At 33.5% G+C, this 24,168-nt stretch overlaps 3 protein-coding genes across 4 annotated transcripts; 1 reads left to right on the forward strand and 2 right to left on the reverse strand.

Moving 5' to 3' along the window:
• Window positions 1–1,038: 1,038 nt before the first annotated feature.
• LOC146916352 (uncharacterized) lies at window positions 1,039–6,376 on the reverse strand. 2 transcript variants are annotated; one of them, XM_085718461.1, is made up of 7 exons: window positions 5,546–6,376; window positions 4,997–5,060; window positions 4,665–4,890; window positions 2,702–3,032; window positions 2,001–2,276; window positions 1,818–1,925; window positions 1,039–1,737 (listed from the first exon to the last, which is right to left on the reverse strand). In XM_085718461.1, the coding sequence occupies exons 5-7, from the start codon at window positions 2,088–2,090 to the stop codon at window positions 1,327–1,329; spliced, it is 609 nt and encodes a 202-aa protein (XP_085574587.1). In that variant the 5' UTR covers window positions 2,091–2,276; window positions 2,702–3,032; window positions 4,665–4,890; window positions 4,997–5,060; window positions 5,546–6,376; the 3' UTR covers window positions 1,039–1,326. The 2 variants fall into 2 exon arrangements, with proteins under 2 accessions (XP_085574587.1, XP_085574589.1); XM_085718463.1 differs by lacking the exons at window positions 4,665–4,890; window positions 4,997–5,060; window positions 5,546–6,376 and adding an exon at window positions 3,417–3,557.
• Window positions 6,377–9,617: 3,241 nt separating this feature from the next.
• On the forward strand, window positions 9,618–10,147 carry LOC146916353 (uncharacterized). Its single transcript, XM_085721605.1, has 2 exons — window positions 9,618–9,638; window positions 9,800–10,147. The coding sequence occupies exons 1-2, from the start codon at window positions 9,618–9,620 to the stop codon at window positions 10,145–10,147; spliced, it is 369 nt and encodes a 122-aa protein (XP_085577731.1).
• Window positions 10,148–11,863: 1,716 nt separating this feature from the next.
• On the reverse strand, window positions 11,864–22,872 carry LOC146916354 (uncharacterized). Its single transcript, XM_085721606.1, has 6 exons — window positions 22,500–22,872; window positions 17,811–17,902; window positions 14,302–14,615; window positions 13,978–14,078; window positions 13,807–13,875; window positions 11,864–12,157 (listed from the first exon to the last, which is right to left on the reverse strand). Exons 1-6 carry the CDS (start codon window positions 22,870–22,872, stop codon window positions 12,072–12,074), a joined length of 1,035 nt encoding a protein of 344 aa, XP_085577732.1. The 3' UTR covers window positions 11,864–12,071.
• Window positions 22,873–24,168: the final 1,296 nt, after the last annotated feature.

Genomic DNA, 24,168 nt, shown 5'->3' on the forward strand with positions numbered 1-24,168 from the left:
TGAAAGAATCCTCATATGCTCCGGAAGATAGATTATTACGAGCTATACTTGGGATTCAGGTATCGACCTCAAAGGAAACTTGTCTAAAGCTACCTATAGGTGGTAGGGGCCGAGTTATTAATGTGAGATGGATCCAAAAAAAGTAGGTTCTAGCTATAATCCAGAAACGATTCATTAATATGATGGATTTATAAGTCAGCATCTCTTGTAAAATATGAGCAACACCGAACCCCTCGAGCGCCCAAACCTCCATTTCGCCTACCCGTTGTCCTCCTTGTTTCGCCCTTCCTTTAAGGGGTTGTTGTGTAATGAGATACCAAATCATTTGTTTTTTTTTTTTTAAGGATACCAAATCATTTGTTATTTTATGAAATCAATTATTTCATTTAATATACTTTATTTTTATATGTTATAGTCAATATGATTTTGTTTCCATCGTTGATTTTGTTTTCTACTCAAAAACCCTAATCCGTCACCAACAAAGTTCGAGTGACTTCATCAATGGCTTCTCGTCTTCTTCGCAGCTCATTCCACCACTACTCAACGGTCCTCTCTCTTAACTCCTTCCCAATACTGAGTTCCCCTCACCATCTTGTCAACTACCACTACTAAAAAAATTGGGAATAGAGACGGGCAAAATTCGTCTCTAAAATGAAAAAAATCTGTCTCTATACATGTTAGAGACGGAATCAGAGACGGAACAAGGTCTGTCGTTGTTTTCGTCGTCTCTAAACACTGTAGAGACGGATTTTCATTTTCCGTGGCTGATCAGAGACGGAATAAATCCGTCTCTAACAACTAGAATCCGTCACCCACACTTTTCTGAAAGTTAAGCAGATTCCATCTCTACAGAGACGGAAAATACCGTCTCCAATATAAAAAAACCGTCTCTAAAATTTTGTCACAAAGGTTAAAATTTCCGTCTCTATTAGTTAATATTCCGTCTCAACAGAGACAAATTGAAATTCCGTCTCTAAAATGTATTTTTTTTATAATATATTTGCCTCAATATTCTCCATGTTTAGTGCTAAAACAATGTTTAAAATATTACTACATTTAACTCTAACTCTCAAGAATGTCAATAATATTTTGATACCCATCAAGTTAGGAGAAGGGACAAAGTACAGTCATAAAAACAAAACATCACCACATAATATCAAAATATTAAAGGTAACCAAACTAAAGATTATCATCAATCCACCTAGTAGTTACCAAGATAAGTTTACCATCAATCCACTTAGTAGTTACCAACATAAAGTTGTCTAAAATATAAAAGACCATGATATGTTTGATCTAACAAAAGATACCAAAATAAAAGTGACCAAGCTAAAGCTCATCTATCTCGTTGTTACCATTATCACCTTCTCCTTCCGGCTGAATTGAAGTGTTCATATTAGGCAAAATATTCCCAATCATTTGCTCCAAGCGCTCCATCTTCAGTTTTAGCGTTTCTTGTTCAAGATTTTTCTTTTCAAGTTCAGCAGTTAGTGCTTCAATCTTAGCCTCCATAGCAGCAACTTTTTCCGAAGAATCTACATCGGTAGAAATTGAAGATGATGGTCTCAAAGACTCTTTGACAACAACAGCTTGAGATCCTAATCCAAATATGCACCCCTTCTTGTTAATGCCTCCAACAATTTCCATATAAATATCATTGTCAATTTCTTCAGTAGGTTGTTGACTACTAATCTCACCACTTTGAGAGTGTTTCTCAAACGTTTGAGTTTGGTACATTTCCTGTAAAAAAGAGTTACTATTAGTAATATAATTTAGATTTATGAAAGATAAAATAAAATAAAAAACAAGTGTATACATACAGCTATCTTAGCTTGTGTTTCATTAAACCACCCATCTGGTTTCCCTTTTGGTCTATGAAGTTTGTCGTAAATCTCAAACCATGTTGGTTCCCTATCCAATTCCACTCTCTAAAACATAACCAACAAACAACAAATTAGTATGAACATATTTACATTGTAATTTAAACAAAAAGAATCACTAACCATTCTTTTTCTATGCACTCTAGCAGATATGGATCCTCCACTATGCACATTGTGTCCAACTTTAGACTGCCTATTTTGTTTATTAGTCATAGAATTTTTTTGCCATTTCTCTTCTTCCCATTTAACCTCCAACTGTTTCAAGTTGTAACCAATCCATTCACCTTTATCATGACCACTACGCACCTTGAACAGGGCATTTTTTAATGCCAAAGACCCCCTACTATTAAAGCTCCTTTTAATGTTAGCTTCATCATTTGCAAGCCACTTGAATTTAGCCTACAAACAAAAAAATGTCATGAAGCTATGTATTTGAAAAGGTAAATCAACTTTCAACCTAAGTAACAATGAAGCTTCATATTTCATATCATATAAATCAAATAGGTTAAAAGAGCAGCAATTCCAATAGGACCATGTTGCACATATAAATAACTATATTTTCCTATTTATATAACTTTCCTCTGCTTGTATATCCCCTATGCTACCAAATACTATCAGATTCTTTTTTTTGAACAATGTACTATCATATTATTATACCAAGTACTAACACAAAAATGCATGACTCCAACTATAAGATATCATAATTTCACAATATTCATTGGCAAAGAAACAATTGTTTAAACCTATTTATGTAACTACATTTGTTAGTATATTTCCTATTCTACATGATAGGAAATTTTAAACAACATATATCAAAAAAATACCTTAAAATCATTAAACCAAAGCAACTAATACGAGTTGTTTGAAACCACTGGCATAACCGAAGGCCTTTGTTCACCGTGGCTACTCCAGTAATAGTAATCCTCCTTAAATCCCTTCATACAAAGATGTTTCATGACATCGTCAACTAACTGAGGCTTTCTACACTTGCATATTTTACATGGGCATCTCAACTTTCCCACTTTTTTGAAATCATCTTGTGCACAAGCAAACTCAACAAACTCACAAACCCCGACCAAAAACTTATCTGTAACTCTACTATTATCAGGACGCATCCTATTATCCATCCACTTGCGATGTTCAGGAATCTCCATTCTATATTGAAAAATTGGTAGCATGTTAATTATAATAGTTAATAGATTTGTGTTTTTATTTCTCATATTGATAATAGCAAGGGGATACAAGAAAATAAAATAGAAAAGCATTCACATTCAAAACTTCAATAAGAATTGAACAAAATATTTAGTGCTAATTAATAACAAAAATCAAAAACATAAAACTGAAAGAAAAAAAAAGGTAGTAAATAGGAACATAATACTTAGCAGATAATTTCCAGCTTTCATAACACAATAGTTCTGTCTAAAATTATTAGCATTTGGTTTCATCTTAATTTTAAGGTGAAAATCAGGTAATCCACATCCAGTAAAACATGGAAGCTGCAATCTAATAACAAATAAAATCTCATTTAAGGTTCATTACCTGTCTGAAAAGAATAACAGGCTCTTATGGCTCAGATCTGACAAGATCCTCTATAGATTTTGTGTAATTGGAAATCAAATCTCTAAAATAGAAGAAAACAGCATGTATTTAGAATCTATGAACATAACCAAACAGAAATATCTAATACAATTTTTACAGACCTTCGTTAATTTTTACAGAATCTATGAAAACATATGAAGTTGTAAAATTACCACAAAGTAAAGGAATTATGAATAAACTGAAATTCACATAGGAAAAACATTACATTTTTTTTTTTGAAAAGAGTATCTAAGAAACTAAAATGACATAATACACATGAAATAGGGAGAAGCCTTGATCCCATAACACCATTATCCTGTACAACACAGACACGATACAACACTAACACGTCGACGCCGATAATAATTTGAGAAAACACGTTGACACCAATAATAATTTGAAAAAAATGACAATTGAATGCAATCATTCTGAGATTTTGTACATACAGTATACTTGCGTTCAAACAACTTTAAAGAAAATGTTGAACAATAATCTTTGAAAAGTCTAATGGTTTGAATATGCAGAACCTATAATACAAAAAGAAGCAAAGAATTAGCAAATAATAAAACCCAAAAAAGAAGACCAATTTAGGCTCTCTAATCAAAGGCAATCAGTGGATAATGTTATGCCCAACTCAATTACATTCATCACTATTTGTTTATATTAAACTAAATTATACAAAAGGTAAAAGAATTTTTATAAAACAAAAGAAGTATAGTTTCAATTCATCTATGATGTACAATAACTAATTACTACCAAAGAATAGAAAAACCATTTTTGTTAGATTAGACAATTGTGCTAACTACGATAGTCCAACAGTGAGAATCGATTTAATGATAATTACAGCAATCCAAGATACCAATGATCAATTAGAATTATATATTAGATGGGTGTACACTAGGTGTGACTAAAGCAAGTTAATTGCAGAAAAGAAAATAAAACAGAATCCAACATATATTAAGTAAAGTTCCTTATAAAAACATATATTAATCATGCTAGCATACATTACTTGTAGCAATATGAATAGGCATTGATCAGCCAAATGAGTGTCAATCATTATATACAATGTAAGTTTTATTGTGATAGTCTTTTGAACCTGACCCTCAACTTTGAGGATAATAATGTTTTTATAACATGTCAATCACAAAAAACCAATATATACAAGTTTAACTAGTAGCAGGGAAAGAAAAAACAAAAGTAAATGTGTACCTTGAAGCCCCCCTTTCCATACTGTGTTCAAGTAAGTCAAACCAGAGACAAGGTTGTGCATGACACTAAATTGTAGCTTAAGCTGACAGCGAGATCCCTCCCTTAGAGTGAATAGCGTACGGCCATTCTGATTTTCTTCCACATATATGCAAAGGTGTTACTATTTCACCGAAATCCTCGGACAGAATTCCAATGGAGTGGAATTTTACTTCAGGATCCAATTGACCTATCAAAGGAAAAAAAAACAACTTAAATAAACCCAAGCGAAAATCGTTATTGTTATACAGCGCAAACAATCAAGGATCATAGACAGACAAAGTCCTTAAACAAACCATCTAAATCACTTTCCAAGGAACCCAAAAGCTTCTCCTTCCACCTCCTTAGGCTTTCATCCTCCTGCAAAACACAATTAACCTCAGATTCATACAAAATAATCATTATTTCGGTACATTATTAGTAGAAGTTACTTTATCAACCAATAATGTAATCAACCTATAAGAAACCAATTGAATATCATTATATACTGCATTATTAATTCAAGAAAAATTCAATGCGCTGGTCTCAATCAAAGCAAAATAAAACTCAATAAGACATTGTGAACTATACAGCCAAGGCTACTTGTAATGCAAAAACATAAAAAGTAATGATTTGAAACCCTTTGAAAATAGTTGAGCTATTTTGCATAAAGCTTGCAACCATTTCATTTTATTTGGGCATTCAATTGAAAATAATTCAGAAAAAACCAAGAAAAATACAATATTTCCTCAAACCCACGATTTTTTGGTAGAATACAAAAAATCTAACTTACAAACTTCACATAAGAAATTAAGCAACAAAAAACATGAAGGAAAAAAAGTTGAAATTGATAAACATTAAATTACCTAAGATTTTTTACAAAGAATCTCCAATTGGTATCTGGTTTGCCTTTGTAACCCGAAATTGGAATTAGGGTTTGGAATTGGGAATAAGAGAAATTGATGGAAGTGAGCTGTTGGTAATTGAGAAGAAGGATGAATTGGGGTTGTTGGTAACAGGGTTTGGAATTGAGAATAAGAAGAATTGATGGAGGTGAGCTGTTGGAAGGAAGAATCAATGGAGGTGAGAACAATGAAGCAAAGGGGAGAACAAAGAACACGTGAAGTGTGAATAAGAGCTATTCTTTGTTGTTATTATTATGTTTGAAGGAAATTATTATTATTATTATATTATTATTATTATTATTATTATTAAATAAAAAATAAAAAGAGCACACCAAAGTTATGAGCTGGGCGGACTCCTTAAAAAAAGTGGGCGGGTAATGAAATATTTTGGTTGGAAAAATGAAAAATTCGTTAGAGACGGAATTCAGAGACGGAAATATTCAGAGACGGACAATTTCCGTCTCTGATAAAAGTTTGACTATTTAAATAACTACTTGACCATTTAGAGACGGACACAGAGACGGAAAACATCAGATACGGAAAAAAATTGTCTCTAATTTCCGTCTCTAAATCTCCTTTTATATCACCAATTAAAAACTAGTCATTTAGAGACGGATTCAAAGACGGAATATTTTTAAGACGGAAATTTCCGTCTCTAAAACCGTAACAAATAAATAAAGTATAATTTTCGTCTCCTAATGCTTTTTTCCGTCTCCAATTCCGTCTCTGTTAGAGACAAATCTAATTCCGTCTCTAAATTCCGTCGGTATTTCAGCTTTTTCTAGTAGTGTACACCACTCCTATCTTTGATCCATAAACCAGTCACAACTCATCAATCCTCTCTCCCAACCACTCCTCGGCACTGCAATCCTCTCTCTGTCTCCAGTTCAAATCTAAAACCAATCCAAAAACTATCGTTGATATATGCCGCTCCGCATCCCTCTCCTCTCAATCCTTCGTCATCCGCTATGCTTTCACAACCACTCTCTCCGAACTCATGGCTGCAAAACAATTTGATGCCCTCCATCAATTCATCCAAGAGCTTCTCGAAACTCAGCCTGATGTACAAAACGAGCGTTTTATCTCTCGCGCTATTGCTTTCTATGGTAAATCTGGCATGTTCGACGAAGCTCTCAATACTTTCAACTTCATGCATGAAAATCTCAACATCACTCCGTCAGTTAAATCGCTGAACTTGTTGCTCTTAGCTGCAATTGTTGCGAAAAATCCTCCGTATGCAACACGAATTTACAATGGATTCCCGAAAATTTACTCTATTAAACCCAATATTGAGACATATAACTTGGTTATTATTTGTTATATTGTTGTTTCTGTTTCAACCAGTTCTGTTATCTCCATTTTGGAAGACATGCGTATCAATTGTGTTAAACCCAATGCTATGACTTTTGATCTAGAGTACCTTGGTTTCATTAGCGAGAATAAATTGTAGGAAAAATTGGTCATAATAATTATCTCTAAATAATAATCAACATATATAAATATAAGCATCAATAAAATATAGGTAAAAGAGAGAACGATAAACTTATTTGTTCTTAAAATTGCGGATATGAAGTCGGCAAAATCGAAGTGAACAAACACGAAACCATAAAAGGTTATAATTAACCTTCCAAATAGTAATCCGTTATATAACATGAGGCGCTATCCCCTCCCAGATACAACATGTTCTTCCCATATATGAATAACATCAGAGGTGACAGAACAGCTTGAATCTAATAAACACTGGAATGATGCACATGAATGATGCACCCAGGAAACCTAAACTTGATTTCCTAAGGAAGAGGAAATTAATTTTTTGTGGAGAGGTAAGTTCTCCGTAGCAAGTATGTTTTTTCTACTGTGAAAATAAAAGAAAAAGAACCGTAAGGTTTTTGTATGGTGAGCAAGTTTTGTGGTTCCTTATAATTAGGAAGTAATTAACACATGATCAAAGCAAATAAATAAATGTAATCGTAGGGAGAGAAAACTACAAATAAGGCCAATTTCAAGCACCAGTACCTACCCACATTTACAACTTTGACTAAGTATATGAACATGTGGCCAAAATAATAGTTTACTAAAATAAATCATATTTCCAAATAACTTTTGAAATAAAATAAAACTCTAAAATTACAACATAAATTTGTGGAAATTGAAAAGTTAGTTTCGTTGATAAGAACTAGGAATTTTAAATATGGGATAAATCTGTCTTGGCTGTTATAGTGTTAGGCTAGAGGGTTTATGTAAGTTGAAGATGCTTCCTGAGGCCAAGTGTGTATTTTATGATATGTCAAGGCGCCAGTGATTCCGTCTTCCAATGATTATTATCTTTTGATGTCTGCGCTCAGTGAGGAAGGGGACCTTGAACATGCTACACGTTTGTTTCATCACATGAAGAAACGATGTTCTAGGATTTTGAGTGATCGTTTCTATTTTCTGGTTGATTCTTTGTGCGAGAGTGCGGAGTTTAAATCTGCTTTGGATATTGCTATGGTCATGATTCATGATGGTTGGTTCCCTACGCTTACTAGAATGAAAAATCTTGTGAATGGGCTTGTTTCTGTTTCAAACGTTAATGATGCTAATAAGCTTGTTAAGACAATCAAGGTCAAGTTTCCTAAAAACAGTGACAAGTGGGGTGAACTTGAAGAAGGGTTGCCTCTAGAATCTTGAAGATTGTTGTCTACTCTAGAATTTTTAAGGAGCACCACTAACTTGTAAATGCTACCTTTCTTCTGTTGTTTTTCCTCCATAATTTTGATAATGGTTGTTAATGTGTGCCATTTCATTGTTGTTCTTTTCTTATTTCTACTTTTAAATTGTTCTTTCAATTCTAAACTGTAAACCTAATCCATCAATCGACTCATTTGCATGTTCCATTCTACTCAAATTATGCATATGATTCTTTCAATAACTTCTCGGACAATATCTTCATTGCATATGTGTTGTAAGCTCATGATCAATCATTACTCTCTAGAAAGAATAAAAAATATGCTTTGTTTTTGTTGATCCATTTATTCATCTTGAAAGAGATACTTTTCATAGAGTGAAACATAAATATATATATTTCATACTTTTACCTACTAGATGTTTGAACGTGGCACCTTTAGGCTTTGTTTGCAAGATTGGAGGGGAAGGGAAGGGAAGGCTTGGGAAAAAAGGAATGAGCAAGTGGAAGAAATAGAGGAAAATGAGAGTGGAGAGCTTTTGGGGTTAACTTTTCTTCATAATACTAAACCCTCTGTATTTAGGGGAACTAAAAAATTGCATTGGAGGAGAGTTTTGGGGAGTTTTGGAGGATTTATATGAATTCTTCAAATAGTAATGAGAAATAGTTTTGTCAAAAAAAAAAAGTCATGAGAAATAGTATCAGCAAATAGCAATAGCAACAGTGAGGAGCATTGATAAGGGGCCGTTAAATTATCAGTATTCGAAATGCTATTGATTCTTATACTATATGTACCTAAGATTTTAAAATGAAAAACAAATCAAAAGTCACATAATGTGGATCAAATTCAAGATGATATGTTCTAAACTTCAATTTCATTGCGCTAAGATACATGTCCTTGTCAGAAATAGATTGTGGATCCAAGGGACCTGTCAAAGAAAATAAAAAGGAATAGAGTCGAATGTTTACAATGTAAAAATGATTAATGATAATCTAGATTGCACAAAACCTTTTAAGGCATGCTTTGCAAGAACTTCTTTGTTTGAAATTCAAAGCACAAAATGTAGAAATATGTAATTGTTGAAATATTCAAAGCACAACAATCTAATATTTTTTAACTATAATACAATTACATATTTTTTTCTCTCTGTCCATTTTTTCATTGCTATATTTCTACCAAAAGTTTATTAGATCGGGAGTGTTGAACCAACATATGAAGATGTAGGTGATTCTAGATCGAAAGTTAATGCACAATTCCTGATTTCATGATTCTCTTTGATTTCAAACAATTTTGAGAATAAAACTTCAATCTTTTAAAAGATAATCTCTACATAAAAAATAAAATAAAATACATTAGAGAAGAGTATAATGCCGAAAAATTGTTACGATGTAAGTTCGAAACTCATTCTTGGACTTGAAAACCTTTGTCTTTAGTCTTATTTGAAGGAAAATCTCTGGGTATAAAATAAACGAGAAGAAAATATGAAATTGATTTATTGAATATTTAACTCGAATAATTATTTTTGTGTGTATTATTTATTTTGTTGCAGGAATGGATTTTGGAGCATTTGCCAGGTCCTTACCCAAGGAGGCCTAACCCGAAGTGGGAGCCGCGGAGACCATGTGTTGGGAGATGGCTTACTAGCAAAGGGCATAAGAGTGTGCACCATTATTGCTCACGTCTGGATCGCATGGAGGTGGATGACGTCAGGTTTTCTACTTATGGTGATCACAGAGACGTGCACCCATTTCAGATCCTGTGCACTTACACGGGATGGCTCATGTGTGTGAAGGAGAGAGTGTACCGTCATTTACCTGAGCGGGTGAAGAGGCAGTTCTCCTTTGTCCAGAACATTCCCAGACATCCTTCAGCTGTCCCTCCGGTGCCTACTACGTAGTTGCTGACCACTGTGTTGATGGACGCTCGGGCGTGGTTCTACAATGATTGGGGAGATGGGTGTGAGAGACCATGGCAGCATGCTCCTGGCTACATGGCTTGGTATGCCAAAGTCTCTCACCCTCGCATTCTCCCACCTGATGAAGGATCTCCTCCCAGGCCGGCGAACGTGGAGCAGTTCATAGAGGAGGAGCATGCCAGGGAGATGCCTGACACACTGCCGATCGTCCGGGATGTGGCGCACATAGCCCGAGATATTGTGGCCAGGCATGGCGAGATGACCAAAGAGGAGATTGTCCAGGAGGTCATGCGGATAGCTAGTGCTACTGACCTTGCCCTTACTTATCAGATTTCCAGGCGGCGCAGGGGGCAGCAGAGGCAGGGTAGGCAGGGCTGATTATTATTAGGATTTTTTTATGTATTTTTTGACTATGATGATCATGATGTATTATTATGACATGTCCATACATTTTCCTATTTCTATGACATATACGTACGTTCGTTTTATATTATTTCTTGCGTTTTAATTTTACCATGTTTCTGTTAAATATTGGATGAATATGTTCAGGTATTATTAGATGAAAATTTTAGAAGAATTTTCAATTGTTTATTTGATAAAAAATTTAGATGAAAATGAAAATGAAAGTTAAAATTGGTTAGGAAAGACACTGGAAGATGGAAATGAACTTCTGGAAAATGATAAGCACGTAGCGGCAGTTAACAACCGCTACCTTCAGCTTCAGCGGTTGTTAACAACCGTTGAGTTCCAGCGGCTGTTAACTGCCGGCGGTTTACCCAACGGTAGTTAACTACCGCTGGGGGTAATTTGGTCATTTACTTGTGTCAATAGGAAGTATTCTATGTCAGAAAAACAATTTTCAACCTAAAAAGTAAGTTTTTGATAGGCCACATGTCAGAGTTAGGCCTCAAAATCATTGACAGGCCACAAAGCCTAACCCAACCTAGCTTATTCCCACCCCTAATTACAGTTAGATTTTTGAAAGAAAATACTTAATATCTCTCTTTTTGAAGATTCAAGTATGGGTTCAAAGTTGAAGAAATCTATATTCGACAAAGGCTTTTCACACGAGTGAACAAAATAAAAATTAAGAAATTCTTATTGTAATAATACACTGTCTTGTTTTAATTTTAATCGAGGAACAGTGTGTATATATATAAAAGTTTGCTATAATAGACTTACTCCTTTTTACTAAGGAGCATTCAACAAATAACACCTTTTCACTAACCCAATTTTTAGATTTTGAAAAAATCGAAACTAAAGGATTGAGTAGTAATTTTCGCTGAATCAATGATGTTTTTCTATAGCATTTAGTACAAATTACAATTGTTTATAAGAAATACCGGCAAAATTACACAATTCGTTAGTTAATTTAATTTCAGACAGCTCTTTTGTAACTTTTTTTTCTCGATTTAATCCTTTATGTGATACAATGTAAACATTGTTATCATTCTTCCAAAATCTCCCGAAAATGCATTGATTTACGGTAGTTTTATGTATCAATTCAAATAAATTCAAACAAAAATGTGTAGAGTTAAGCGAACCAAAGTACCAGCTATTTTAAAATAAAATAAAAATGGACGCACACTTCAAACGTGATCCTAACTTTTTAGGGAGAACACACACGCACTACAAGTGAAGGTAAAGTGAGAATAGGAACTGATAATTTATATGAAAATCTATCTACCTTGTTCACAATATTTTCGAGTGAGACTTGGAAGTTTCACTTTCATTGTTGTACTTAAAAATTAAGAAGCTCTTTCTTTGTCAAGTCACACACATCCACATATCCCATGTGGTTCTTAGAAAATACTTTCCTTGTTTTTTATACGGTATACCAGGGAAGGGGATAGTTGGGGATTGGGGAACTATTATAATTTGCCGCGAACTCACGCGAACCAAAGCTCTATTCCTCCGTATGTACCAGATTCTTCTCATGTTGCGTATCGCGAGGTGGTCTCTGGACAATCTTTCCGTTCACAAGTAATTCACCTGCACCAACATGATTTAGAGATAATTAATTAACCTATACTAAAAAATAATGATAGAATGGAGCATAGTCACATAATTTGTAGTTCGCTTCGGTACGTGGTACGGGTTCGGGTACGCGGTACGCGACATGAGAAGAATTCGGTACGTCTGGGGGTATAGAGCTTCGGTACGCCTTGGTTCGTAGTACTAGTACTAGTTAATTAAATATAATAACCTATCAATAATTTTTTTAATAAAAATATATTTTTAGTAGAGTTTTTAAATAATACTTCAAATTTAGTAAAAAAAAGTGAAATTTAATGAAGTTTTTATAGTTTTAATACCAAAAAAAATTATTTAGCAAAAATCTGCGATAAATACATTTGCATTATTTTCAAAAAGTGAAATTTTAATTTTTTTTTGTTTGAAAAATCAGTAGAAAATATGTGCCAAAATATTGCTCAGAATGTTAATAATTCATTATGGGCCAAACAAACCCAGGCCCAATGTAAAAAATGTCCAGCAACTGGAAACCCTGATATCATCATCTTCCTCCTTTCACTCAATTGAGCAGCCGCCTCCTCCTCCTGTAAAATTTCTTCAACCCATTTTCAGCACTTTCCCAAAAACCTCTAAACTCTAACCATCACTTGAGATTTAGATCTATTTCTTCTCTTCGTCTTCATAAAATAAAACCTGGGTTTACAAGTATGTTTTTTTTTTTGCAAATTTTTTGCCGGTTCCTGTGGTACGCTTGTTTCTGCGAATTCGTCAACGAATTCAGGCGAACCAATACGCCAAAGAACCGCGAACCGGTTCTCGCGTACCAATTCGCGGTTCTCCACTGTTCCGACGAATTATGTGACTATGGAATGGAGTTCTGGTCTAACAAAAGTTTGTTCAATAGGGGCATAGTAAAAGAGGTTTCATCAAGTGTTTGATTTTGAATCTCCATAAAATTGTGAAGCAACAAAGAAGAGGTAAAAAGAGAATTTGCATGAGTTCATTAGTATTCAGAGATAGCCATTACTGAGTGACATTGAGAGTTATTACTGATTAACTTTGCCAAGATGAACTAAAAATATAAAGAGAAAAGTAAAAGAAGGGAAACTGTAGTGAACATTAAACAAAACTTTCGTGAATGGCTCTCAATTATGCCTACAATTAATTAAGAATGCTCTATAAAAAAATCTATTACATAGTTATAACCAATCAAAGTTTTGAAAAATAAACAGGAAATTGTCACAAACTATGAAGCACGGATACAGACATAGACACCGGACACGCCGACACAGCTAATAATTTGAAAAAATCGCATAATTCAGTGTAATTACAAGTGCCGGTGTCGTGTCGAACATGACACGTGTCTGATACCGGGACACGCCTAATCCGAGGAGTGTCCATGCTTCATAGGTCACAAATCATTAGATCAGAAATGGTGGGTGGCTTCAAAGCAGCAAAACACAAATCAGTATGAAAGATCAGGGATAAGTATCAGCTAAAAAATGTGATAGAACACCACGATAAGGAACATTCTGTGATTGTATTGCTCTTAAGCTCATCATCATTTTCCATTACACAGTTTCATTTCTTGATTTCATGGGTTCTATCAAAATGCATGGAAGAAAACAATCAAGTATAAAACTAAGAAAGCACTACAAAATCCTCACCGCCATAGTCCTTATTCTCAGGATCTCCAATATATGAATCAGGGATGGCAAACATAACTCCAGGCATCCCTACTCAAAGATAAACAACAATATAAACACATTACACAAGAAAACGATTAATAAACAACAAAATAATTCATTGAAATGCCATATTGTTTACGGAACAAATACGTTTGAGCTTCTGGCAAGTTTTCTTATCAATCTCGCAGCCAAATCCAAACTCATCACCCTCAAAAAACACATTGTAAATCTTCTTCTTAGCTTCCTCCTCACTGAAAACCAAACAACAAAAATCATTTAGTAACAATAACACCCATCAAACTAAAACCAAAATTATGGCTTCAAAACATAAATCTCTATCACAACAAAAATAAGGGTTTCAAAGGATAAACGAGTATTGAAAAAATAATCCAAAAAGAGTATTGAAATGCATGCATAAATTTTGATAAGAAATTAAACCCTAAAAAAATAAGAATAAGAAAATAGTATACGTACCTTCCAAGAACTTTTGTGAGGGTTTGGACGAAACAGTAAATCATCTGCTTCTTAGAAGCACCTTCACCACCAGGCGTGTCCATAACAATGACCCAGTGGTTGTAATCGAGGCCAGGGAACTCAGTAGGCCGATGGAAGTCCGGGTAAGGCAATTCGAGTAGGGCGCAGGACGAGTAATCGGCGCGGTTGTGAATTCCGCCAAAACAACGCCGTGCGAGGGATGAAGGATTGGAGAGCACGGAGGCGGTGGCGGAGAGGAGGCGCGTTGTGAATTGGGTTGAGAGACGTTTGAAGGAAGATGCAACGATTCTTGCCTTGATTAGAGGGATAACGATAGGGAAGTGAGGAGTGTTTTGAGAGGTTAGGGATTTTGGTGGGTGCTTTTGAAAGAAGCGATCTTAGTGTTATGTTTTTTTTTTTTGAAGGATCCAGAAGATTTGTTTTGGTCTTTCTATTTTCAGTTTTGTTAATTTTTTATACTCTTTTTCTAAAATCATACTCCCTCCGTCCCGCAATACTTGACCTACTTGGTCATTTCACATAGATTAGGAAAAGTGTAATGATGAAAGAAAGATAATGATATTTTTACTGAATTGCCCTTATTATTATTTTTAAACCTTCACTTTTGGTCATTTCACATAGATTAGGAAAAGTGTAATGATGAAAGAAAGATAATGATATTTTTACTGAATTGCCCTTATTATTATTTTTAAACCTTCACTTTTTTAAGTAATGATTACTTTCTTTGTTCCACTACAAACCTTTACATGGAGACCACAAAAAGTAACTATAAGGGGTAAACTTGTCAAATTAAGCTTAAAAGTTTGAGAAGGTCAAGTATTGTGGAACAAATTTTTTTGCCAAATAGGTCAAGTATTGACAAAGGAAGTATTTTGGTCCCTTTATTTAAAAAGTCAACGAAATTTTTTAGTCCTTCTTATTTCTGAATGATGTGGTGCGCTAATTAATGATGTAGATCCTATACATTGTGACATCATCATACTTTCATTTCCATGTCAATAATATTGAAATTAAATTGAAAATTTTAATAGTTATAATTTATAATAAAATCTGAAAATCAAATGTCTAAATTGAAGAACCTTAATTTTACAAAATCCCTAAATTGAATTTCCTTCGTAAACCGAATCAGGCATCCATTGTTACACCAAAACCTTTCCATTGTGAATGAGCAATTATTTTCCACATGGGTGTTTTTTAACAAGCAAAAATGAATTAAAGTAACACTGACAGCACAATTGTTACCGCACAAGGTGTGCCGAAACAATCACGGAAAAAACACAGTCAAGTAATTAATACAAAATAGTCAGTCGATGCCCATACATAAGAGCGGGTTCGACCACCAAATATATGTACCGAAGCTAAAAACAACATTACTACCTTTCAACCACCACAAGACGAAATGAAATTATTTCAAAGTTGAGTAGGATACAGATATAGTTTCCAAAAATTTCATTAATATTATTTCAAAGTTGAGTAGGATACAGATATAGTTTCCAAAAATTTCATTAATATTTACTAAAGTATATACTATATATATATATATATATATATATATATATATATATATATATATATATATATATATATGAATACGTACTAATCCACATCATAATCATAATTGGGAAATAAATTAGTGAATACTTTAATATAATTGTCTTTCTCAACACGAAATGAATAATCTCGTAATTTCGAGCAGAGTATTTGTAAAAATAAATCATTTCAATTTTGTTTTCAATGCAAAAAAAATTAAAACAATCATTGTGATAATGGTAATACAAATAATTTTTTAAGAAATTATTTTCAATTTAAAATCCCAAAAAAAAAAAATTAAATTACATGATGGTCATCTCCAAAAGCAAGTATTACTTTTAGCTGAACATTTTTATATTTCGATTTCAAGTTTAAACTTTTACCGTTAAGCTGACTATCTCATAGATATCAATTTTAGTTTTCCATTACTTCAACACTAAGGGAGAAATATTTTTACTATTAAAATTACTCCCAATATAAAAATCAGTAGGATTTTGAAAAAATAACCACTTGCATGAACCAACTATTTGTTGAGAAGCATTTGGCTTATATAAATTTGTTCCTCTAGAACATTCACAGGGACATATTATATGTTGCTAGGAATGAAAAATATCTTTTTAAGGGCAATCATAATTTTCGAAAACCAAATTTAAACTACAACATTAAGACATTTTTTCTTCCAATTATAGGCCCAAAGCCTGTATTAGGCCAATCTTCTTCTTTTGTATTTTTTAATATATCTTGAAGACTAGAAGATATATTGAAAGGTACAAAAGTAGTTCTGTGCTTGATAGCCAAATTCATTAACTATGGTATCCTCTTGTATGAGAAATTTTTGTCTACTGATATATTTGTAAGAAAATTCCATCATTAATCAATGAGATAGCAGAAATTCACCATTAGAACGATTCGAGATTGAAGGTCTCACAAGATGGCAGATCTGGTAATTTTCAGTTTTACAATTTTTTTCAATTTAGTTTTTATTTTTTTTATTTGTTCTTGAGATTTTCAATTGATGCACTTCCTGTTGTAAATCATTTTGATTAAAGTTTGAATTTTTATGTGATTTGTTATGTTGGTTCTAATTATTTTTGGTTTTGGAATTTGAAATCATGCCTCACAAAACCTCCAATCTCATGTTGTTTCTCTTTATTATATGTACATCTATATGATTTTATAACATCATGTAATCCACTCACTTTATATGGAATTCAGTATGAATAGTTTACACCATAAAGCAGTTACTTACTTTTGACTTTGTTTCATTATCAAATTCTCAATTGTTTTGTTATCATTGTTCATTGGTTTGATTCCATTAGGTACCTAACTAACAGTGTTCTTATTCAAAATAGTTTAGCTGATTAGGAGCTATATGACTATTATGATCTTATCAGAAAAATTATTAACGCATAAAAAGTGTGGGCTGATAGGATATAGGACACAATATCCTGTTGGGGATGTCTGAAATATTTAAAATTTCTTCCCTAAATATAGGTCCTCATCGACTAAACCACAAACATTTAGGAAGTTTGTTTTGGTTTAAATTTGTTAACATCTATTATTGTATGCTCATTGTCGCCATATATGCGCAGTCGCTTCTTTGATGTATTTTTATTATAATGTTCTTTCATTATTCTTTGATGAATAATTCATTTAAACTTATACATGCTTGCCATTTGATCAATTGAGTTTTGAAAATTTAGTTCTCAATGTCACTTAAATTTGCAGAATCCTTGGGATGTGATCGAATTTTCAGGCAATGGATGAATCCATTTGGATTCTTTTTTGGTAGTCTTCAACATATCTGGCCTTCTTGACGAGTATTATCGTAACGGTATGGTCAATACTATTTTAAATTCTAAAATGTACTTTCTTACATTTTTCTCTATTGAAATCGGAATTATTTAGGATATCAATATGAAATTCTTAGCAAAAGTTCTATTGAGCATTGGAGATACTTTTGTTGATGGAGTGGTCATAGCCGCAACACGAACATTGCCAACATGGTCAAATGGAGATGTGCCTCCAATCCCAAGTGAAGAAAGGAAGGCTGCGAAGGCATTACAACAAGAGTGCAAACAAATGGTTGCAGAATTTGCTACCACCTCTTAGCACGTTTATTTTGATACAATTCAAGTTTATAAATTTGCTGCCATAGCCTCCAAGCGAGGATCATGCTTGGAAGGACACTCAAAATCTAGATGCAAAGAGAATTGAAATAGCTCCTATTAGAGGGAATCATTGTGACAGTAATTTAAACTCAATATGGACTTTTGCTAATTTAAAAACAATATCTTTGTTGGAGACTATTATTTGATGTTATATGATGATGTTAAGATTAGTAATTGATAATATATGAAGATGTTTATGATTAGTATTAAGATAGTTTTACGACCAATATAAGAAGATTAACGACACTAGTTAAGCAAGTTTAAGTTGTTAGATATGATTAATGAATTATAAGATGTTTAAGTTGTTGAATGTACTTTATATAATTTATATGCTTAATATTATTGTTTGAGAAATCTCACCCCTCTGCTTGGAAATGTTGCTCTTGGTATGGGTAACTTACAGGTAACAAGGATTAGTTGCGGTCGTCAGTGGACTCCTCACAAGTGTGTCTAAGGTGCTCTGATACGTAACGGGGTGGGATTATGTCTTCTATTTCTATTCCTTACGTATTACTTATGGATTTTTATGAATAAATGTTGAACAAGACTTGAGATTTTTATGATGAGGCCTGCGTGCCAAAGACTTTTTATGTTGAATGAACTAATTCCGCTGCGAAGTTTTGAATTACTTATGTTAAATGATTTTGAAGAATAAATTGCTATTTATTCAGTTTATGAATTTTTAAGAAGTGTAGCATTCCGTTAAAGTTGAATTACTCTGATTTTTAATTATGAAATTTTTACGTTGCGAAAACGGGGTGTTACAATTGGTATCAGAGCAGGTCGGTCCGTCCGGCCAAGTAGATGAGTCGTTGTGTCGTGTCGTCATGTTTTCTAGTTAGTAGTTATGTTTTTTTTTCTTCATGTGATCATGTTTAACTGACTAACTTGATGTGGTTTTTGTGTTTTGTTTGAAGAAGTAATGACTAAGTTTATTTTCTATTGTGCTTGAATTTCGAGGACGAAATTCTTTTAAGTTGGGGAGAGTTGTAACGCCCTCCTTTTTATTTAATTATTTTAATTAGTTTTAGAATATATTTATACTAGATTTTTGACCCGTGCTCCGCTCGAGATAATAAAATGCAATATATAATAGGTAACGGTGAAAAAATAACACTTGATAATCCATAGTAGACAAAATAAAACACTTCATAAAATGTATGAAATCTGAAAATATTATAAAAGAAATTCGGTAATCTATCAATAATTCATGTATATATAACCAAGTTTACATGGAAATTAGGGTAGCCGAAAAAAGTATAAAATAGAAGGCATCAAACGTGATCACTGATATGCTCATAGTTTCTAGAACAAATGTGCAGCATCAAATAAGTGTAGAAAATATTTTCTTAAAAAAAAAGGCAAGAGGATAGGAATGAAATTGGTGCGATGCATTTTTTTAGATGAAATTTGTTAGGTTAAATAATTGCAAACCTAATAAAGCAAATGAGCGGGAAAAAATTAGGTTAAACTGCTGCAAACGTAACAAAATTAATAAATAAGGAAAAAAGGCAAGAGGATAGGAATAAAATTGGTGCGATGCATTTTTTTTAGATGAAATTTGTTAGGTTAAATAATTGCAAACCTAATAAAGCAAATGAGCGGGAAAAAATTAGGTTAAATTGCTGCACACTTAACAAAATTAATAAATAAGGATATTTATATGATGTATATGAGGGATATATGATTTGTTGAGATTAGATGTCTTTTTATAATTTAGTTAACATATTTTGTTGAGCGATATTTTGTTATGTTATATGTTGTTATTTACTAGCATAATATATTTGTTAATTGTTATAGATATATATTTGTTATTTGGTGTATTATTATATATTTAGTAGAGAAATATTATTTATTAGAATATGAGGATTATTAGTGTGAGTAAAATTGGAGGTTAGAATAGAAAGAAGAATAAGTTGTTGGGCCTAAATAGATTTGGGAAGAATATTTTAGTATTATAAATAGAGAAGCTTAGGTTAGAAAGAGTTTACAAAAAACCGCTTTTTGGAAAAGAGGAGAACAAGAAAGAAGAGAAGAGAAGAGAATAGAAAAGTCAAGAGAAGAGGAGAAGACCTTAGGAAAGAAGAACGCTGCTGCTGATTCAGGAATTAATCTAAGGTGAGGGTGAGACTATCTTGCATTAATATTAAGTTGTTAAATCATTAGATTACATCTAACAAGTTGGGGAGAGTTTGTGAGAATTTGAGAATTAGGGTTTTGAGAGAGATTTGATGATTAGATGATGAAAACTTGTTGAATTGATGTAGAAATTGTGTACAAACCTTAGATAATCATTGGGATGATAATTAGAATCAGTTTTGAGGTTAGCACCATGAGATTAGGTGAAACTTGAAGAAAATCTGCATTCTGCCCGAATTTTGATATTAAAACTGGTATTGATCGGTGCGGAATTGGTCTTAGGTGTAAACACGAAAGTTGTAGGTATGGATGTTAGCTTTCTAATGCCGTTGGCCTCACATCAAAACGATTTATAGAACTTGAGTTATGGTCAAATTACTGCACATAGGTCACAGTGAATTTTTATGGACTTTCAGCACAACTTTTCCGAATTTAAAATGAAAACTGATATTGATAGGTACAGAATTGGTCTTAGGAGTAAACATGAAAGTTTTAGATAATTTTGTTAGCTTTCTAGTGGCTTTGGTTTGACGTGAAAATGATGTTTGGTCTTTGAGTTATGATGAAAATACTACAGGGAGGTCTTAGCGAAATTGTATGGTGACAACATTCTCTGTTACATGTTATTGCGTTTTGTTCATATGTTTCTGTTTTGAATTGATCCTTGTTGTAAACATGAAAGTTGTTGACATTTGTGATATCTTTCCAGTAGCTTTGGTTTGACATGAAAATATGTTGTGGATAATTTATTATATTTTTACAAAGATACATAGTGAATTATTGTTGATGTTTAAATACGATGTTATATGAAGTTGTTTATGATTGATGAATATGATGTTTTAAGATGTTGTTTATTATCATTTGATATTGTTATATTATCATATGACATGAATTATTTATGTGATCCATATGTTGTCAAGATGCTAAGATGTTAAGATGTTAAGACGTTAAGATGATAAGAGTTGTTAAGTCGTCGAGTCGTTATGAAGTCATCAAGTTGTTAAGATGTTATTTGTCAAGATGTTAGGATGTCATAGATGTTCATGAAGTTGTCTAAGTTGTACGAAAGTTATGTCGTTGCATTAGAGTTGTGTCGTTGCATAATCAGAGATGGGGGCTTAATACCCGACATGTCCTTTATGACCTTAGAGATGGGGGCTCAATGCCCGACAGGTCCTTTATGACCTTAGAGATGGGGGCTCAATGCCCGACAGGTCCTTTATGACCTTAGAGATGGGGGCTTAATGCCCGACAAGTCCTTTATGACCTTAGAGAAGAGGGCTTAATGCCCTGGTGGTACCACATGCATAATGAAGATGTCTAAGATGATTTAAGATGATTTGAGAAGTAGAAGTTGCATAGTCGAGTCGAAGTTGTTAAGATGTTGAGATGTCAAGTTGTCAAGTTGTTAAGATGTCAAGTTGATAAGTTATTAAGGAAGTGCTATGATGAATGAAGACGAATGATTTATGATAAGATATTACGTGAGTTATAATTATGTTGATATATGAAGTTGATTATGAATTTGATTATGAAGTTGTTTTCGGTAATGCTATGTTTTGATAATAATACTTATGTGAAATTACATGATGATGCTTATGATTATATTTGATATTAGGTGTTGATGCTTATAAATAATGTTTGATGAAATGTGGTGACGTTTGTGATTAATATTGATGTTATGTGATGATTGTTGGAGACTATTATTTGATGTTATATGATGACGTTAAGATTAGTAATTGATAATATATGAAGATGTTTATAATTAGTATTAAGATAGTTTTACGACCAATATAAGAAGATTAACGACACTAGTTAAGCAAGTTTAACTTGTTAGATATGATTAATGAACTATAAGATGTTTAAGTTGTTGAATGTACTTTATATGATTTATATGCTTAATATTATTGTTTGAGAAATCTCACCTGTCTGCTTGGAAATGTTGCTCTTCGTATGGGTAACTTGCAAGTAACCAGGATTAGTTGCGGTCGTGAGTGGACTCCTCACAAGTGTGTCTTAGGTGCTCTGATACGTAACGAGATGGGATTATGTCTTCTATTTCTATTCCTTACGTATTACTTATGGATTTTTATGAATAAATGTTGAACAAGACTTGAGATTTTTAAGATGAGGCCTGCATGCCAAAGACTTTTTATGTTGAATGAACTAATTCCGCTGCGAAGTTTTGAATTACTTATGTTAAATGATTTTGAAGAATAAATTACTATTTATTCAGTTTATGAATTTTTAAGAATTGTAGCATTCCGTTAAAGTTGAATTACTCTGATTTTTAATTATGAAATTTTTACGTTGGGAAAACGGGGTGTTACAACATACCTATAGGCGTTTTGAACGCTGTTCTGTATGCCCACAAGGCATCATCAAGCTTAAGTGACCAATCCTTTCGGGACGAGTTCACAGTTTTTTCTAAGATCTGTTTGATTTGCCTATTTGACACTTCGACTTGGCCACTGGTCTGAGGGTGGTAAGGTGTGGCAATCCGATGATGCACATTGTACTTTTTCAACAACGCCTGCATCTTTCGATTGAGGAAGTGGGTGCCTTCATCACTAATTAGCGCTCCAGGTACCCCAAAGCGTGAAAAAATATTTTTCTTACGAAAGGCAACCACTACTTGAGCATCATTGGTTTGCGTGGCAATTGCTTCTACCCACTTAGAAACGTAATCTACTGCCACTAAAATGTACATCTTTGAGCATGAGGATGGGTATGGTCCCATGAAATCAATTCCCCATACATCAAAGATTTCCACTTCTAACATATCTCGTTTCTTTTTGAAATATTTCCTGTGCGTTGGCAGCGGTCACATTTCTTAACATAGGTGAAGGCATCTTTAAACAGAGTATGCCAAAACAGGCCTGAATGAAGGACCTTTGCAGCAGTCCTATCGCCACTAAAATGTCCCCCGTAGCTGGAGTCATGGCAGTGCCACAACACCTTTTCTTGTTCATCTTCGGGGACATATCTTCTTAACAAACCATCAACCCCCCGTTTGTACAAAAATGGTTCATCCCACACATATGACTTACAGTCGTGTAGGAATTTCTTACGTTGTTGGGAGTTAAAGTCAAAAGGAATTGTCTTACCCACCATGTAGTTCGCAAAGTCTGCGAACCACAGCATCACCGTGACCGCTAGGATGTGTTCATCAGCAAAGAGGTCCTTGATAGGCCTCTTCTCCTCCGTTTCATCCATCTTCTCAAGACGAGAAAGATGGTCAGCCACAGTGTTCTCCGATCCTTTCTTGTCACGGATCTCTAAATCAAATTTCTGCAATAACAATATCCACCTAAGAAGCCTTGGCTTAGATTCCTGCTTAGAAAACAAATACCTTAGTGCAGCATGGTCAGTGCAAACAATAACTTTAGACCCTAACAAGTAAGATCTAAATTTATCAAAAGCATAAACAACAGCCAAAAGTTCTTTTTCAGTGGTCGCATAATTAAGTTGTGTCGGGTTCAAAACATGACTTGCATAATAAATTACATGCAACAACTTATCTTTTCTTTGACCAAGCACTGCCCCAACAGCCATGTCACTTGCATCACACATAATTTCAAAAGGTAGTGACCAATCAGGGGCAGTGACAATAGGGGCAGTGATCAATTTTTGCTTTAAAGTGTTAAAAGCATTTAAACACTCATCATTGAATTGGAAAGGAATGTCTTTAACAAGCAGGTTAGTGAGAGGTTTTGCTATTTTTGAAAAATCTTGAATGAACCTCCTATAAAAACCTGCATGGCCTAAAGAGCTTCTAATGCCTTTCTCATTAGTGGGAGGGGGAAGTTTTTCTATTACTTCAATTTTTGCTTGGTCAACTTCTATCCCTTTGTGGGAGATACGGTGACCCAAAACAATTCCCTCTCTCACCATGAAATGACATTTTTCCCGGTTTAGGACTAAATTCGTTTGTTGACACCTTTCCAATACAAGAGATAAATTATGTAAACAATTATCAAATGAAGAGCCAAAGACAAAGAAGTCG

Source organism: Medicago sativa, chromosome 6 (assembly GCF_051527215.1).
Source record: "Medicago sativa cultivar Bolivia chromosome 6, Bolivia_mono, whole genome shotgun sequence".
NCBI lineage: Eukaryota > Viridiplantae > Streptophyta > Magnoliopsida > Fabales > Fabaceae > Medicago > Medicago sativa.

What these genes read in the sequence shown, in the direction of transcription:
- LOC146916352 (XM_085718461.1), bottom strand. Translation starts at nt 2,090, where the DNA reads ATGACTAATAAACAAAATAGGCAGTCTAAAGTTGGACACAATGTGCAT. An exon ending in GAGTGCATAGAAAAAGAATG is followed by an intron (nt 1,926 to 2,000) that starts GTTAGTGATTCT and finishes GTTATGTTTTAG; the next exon opens with AGAGTGGAATTGGATAGGGA. An exon ending in AAACACAAGCTAAGATAGCT is followed by an intron (nt 1,738 to 1,817) that starts GTATGTATACAC and finishes TCTTTTTTACAG; the next exon opens with GAAATGTACCAAACTCAAAC.
- LOC146916353 (XM_085721605.1), top strand. Translation starts at nt 9,618, where the DNA reads ATGCCGAAAAATTGTTACGAT. An exon ending in TGCCGAAAAATTGTTACGAT is followed by an intron (nt 9,639 to 9,799) that starts GTAAGTTCGAAA and finishes ATTTTGTTGCAG; the next exon opens with GAATGGATTTTGGAGCATTT.
- LOC146916354 (XM_085721606.1), bottom strand. Translation starts at nt 22,872, where the DNA reads ATGTACATTTTAGTGGCAGTAGATTACGTTTCTAAGTGGGTAGAAGCA. An exon ending in TGACCACTCCATCAACAAAA is followed by an intron (nt 14,616 to 17,810) that starts GTATCTCCAATG and finishes CCTCTAATCAAG; the next exon opens with GCAAGAATCGTTGCATCTTC. An exon ending in TGAGAATAAGGACTATGGCG is followed by an intron (nt 12,158 to 13,806) that starts GTGAGGATTTTG and finishes ATGTTGGTGCAG; the next exon opens with GTGAATTACTTGTGAACGGA.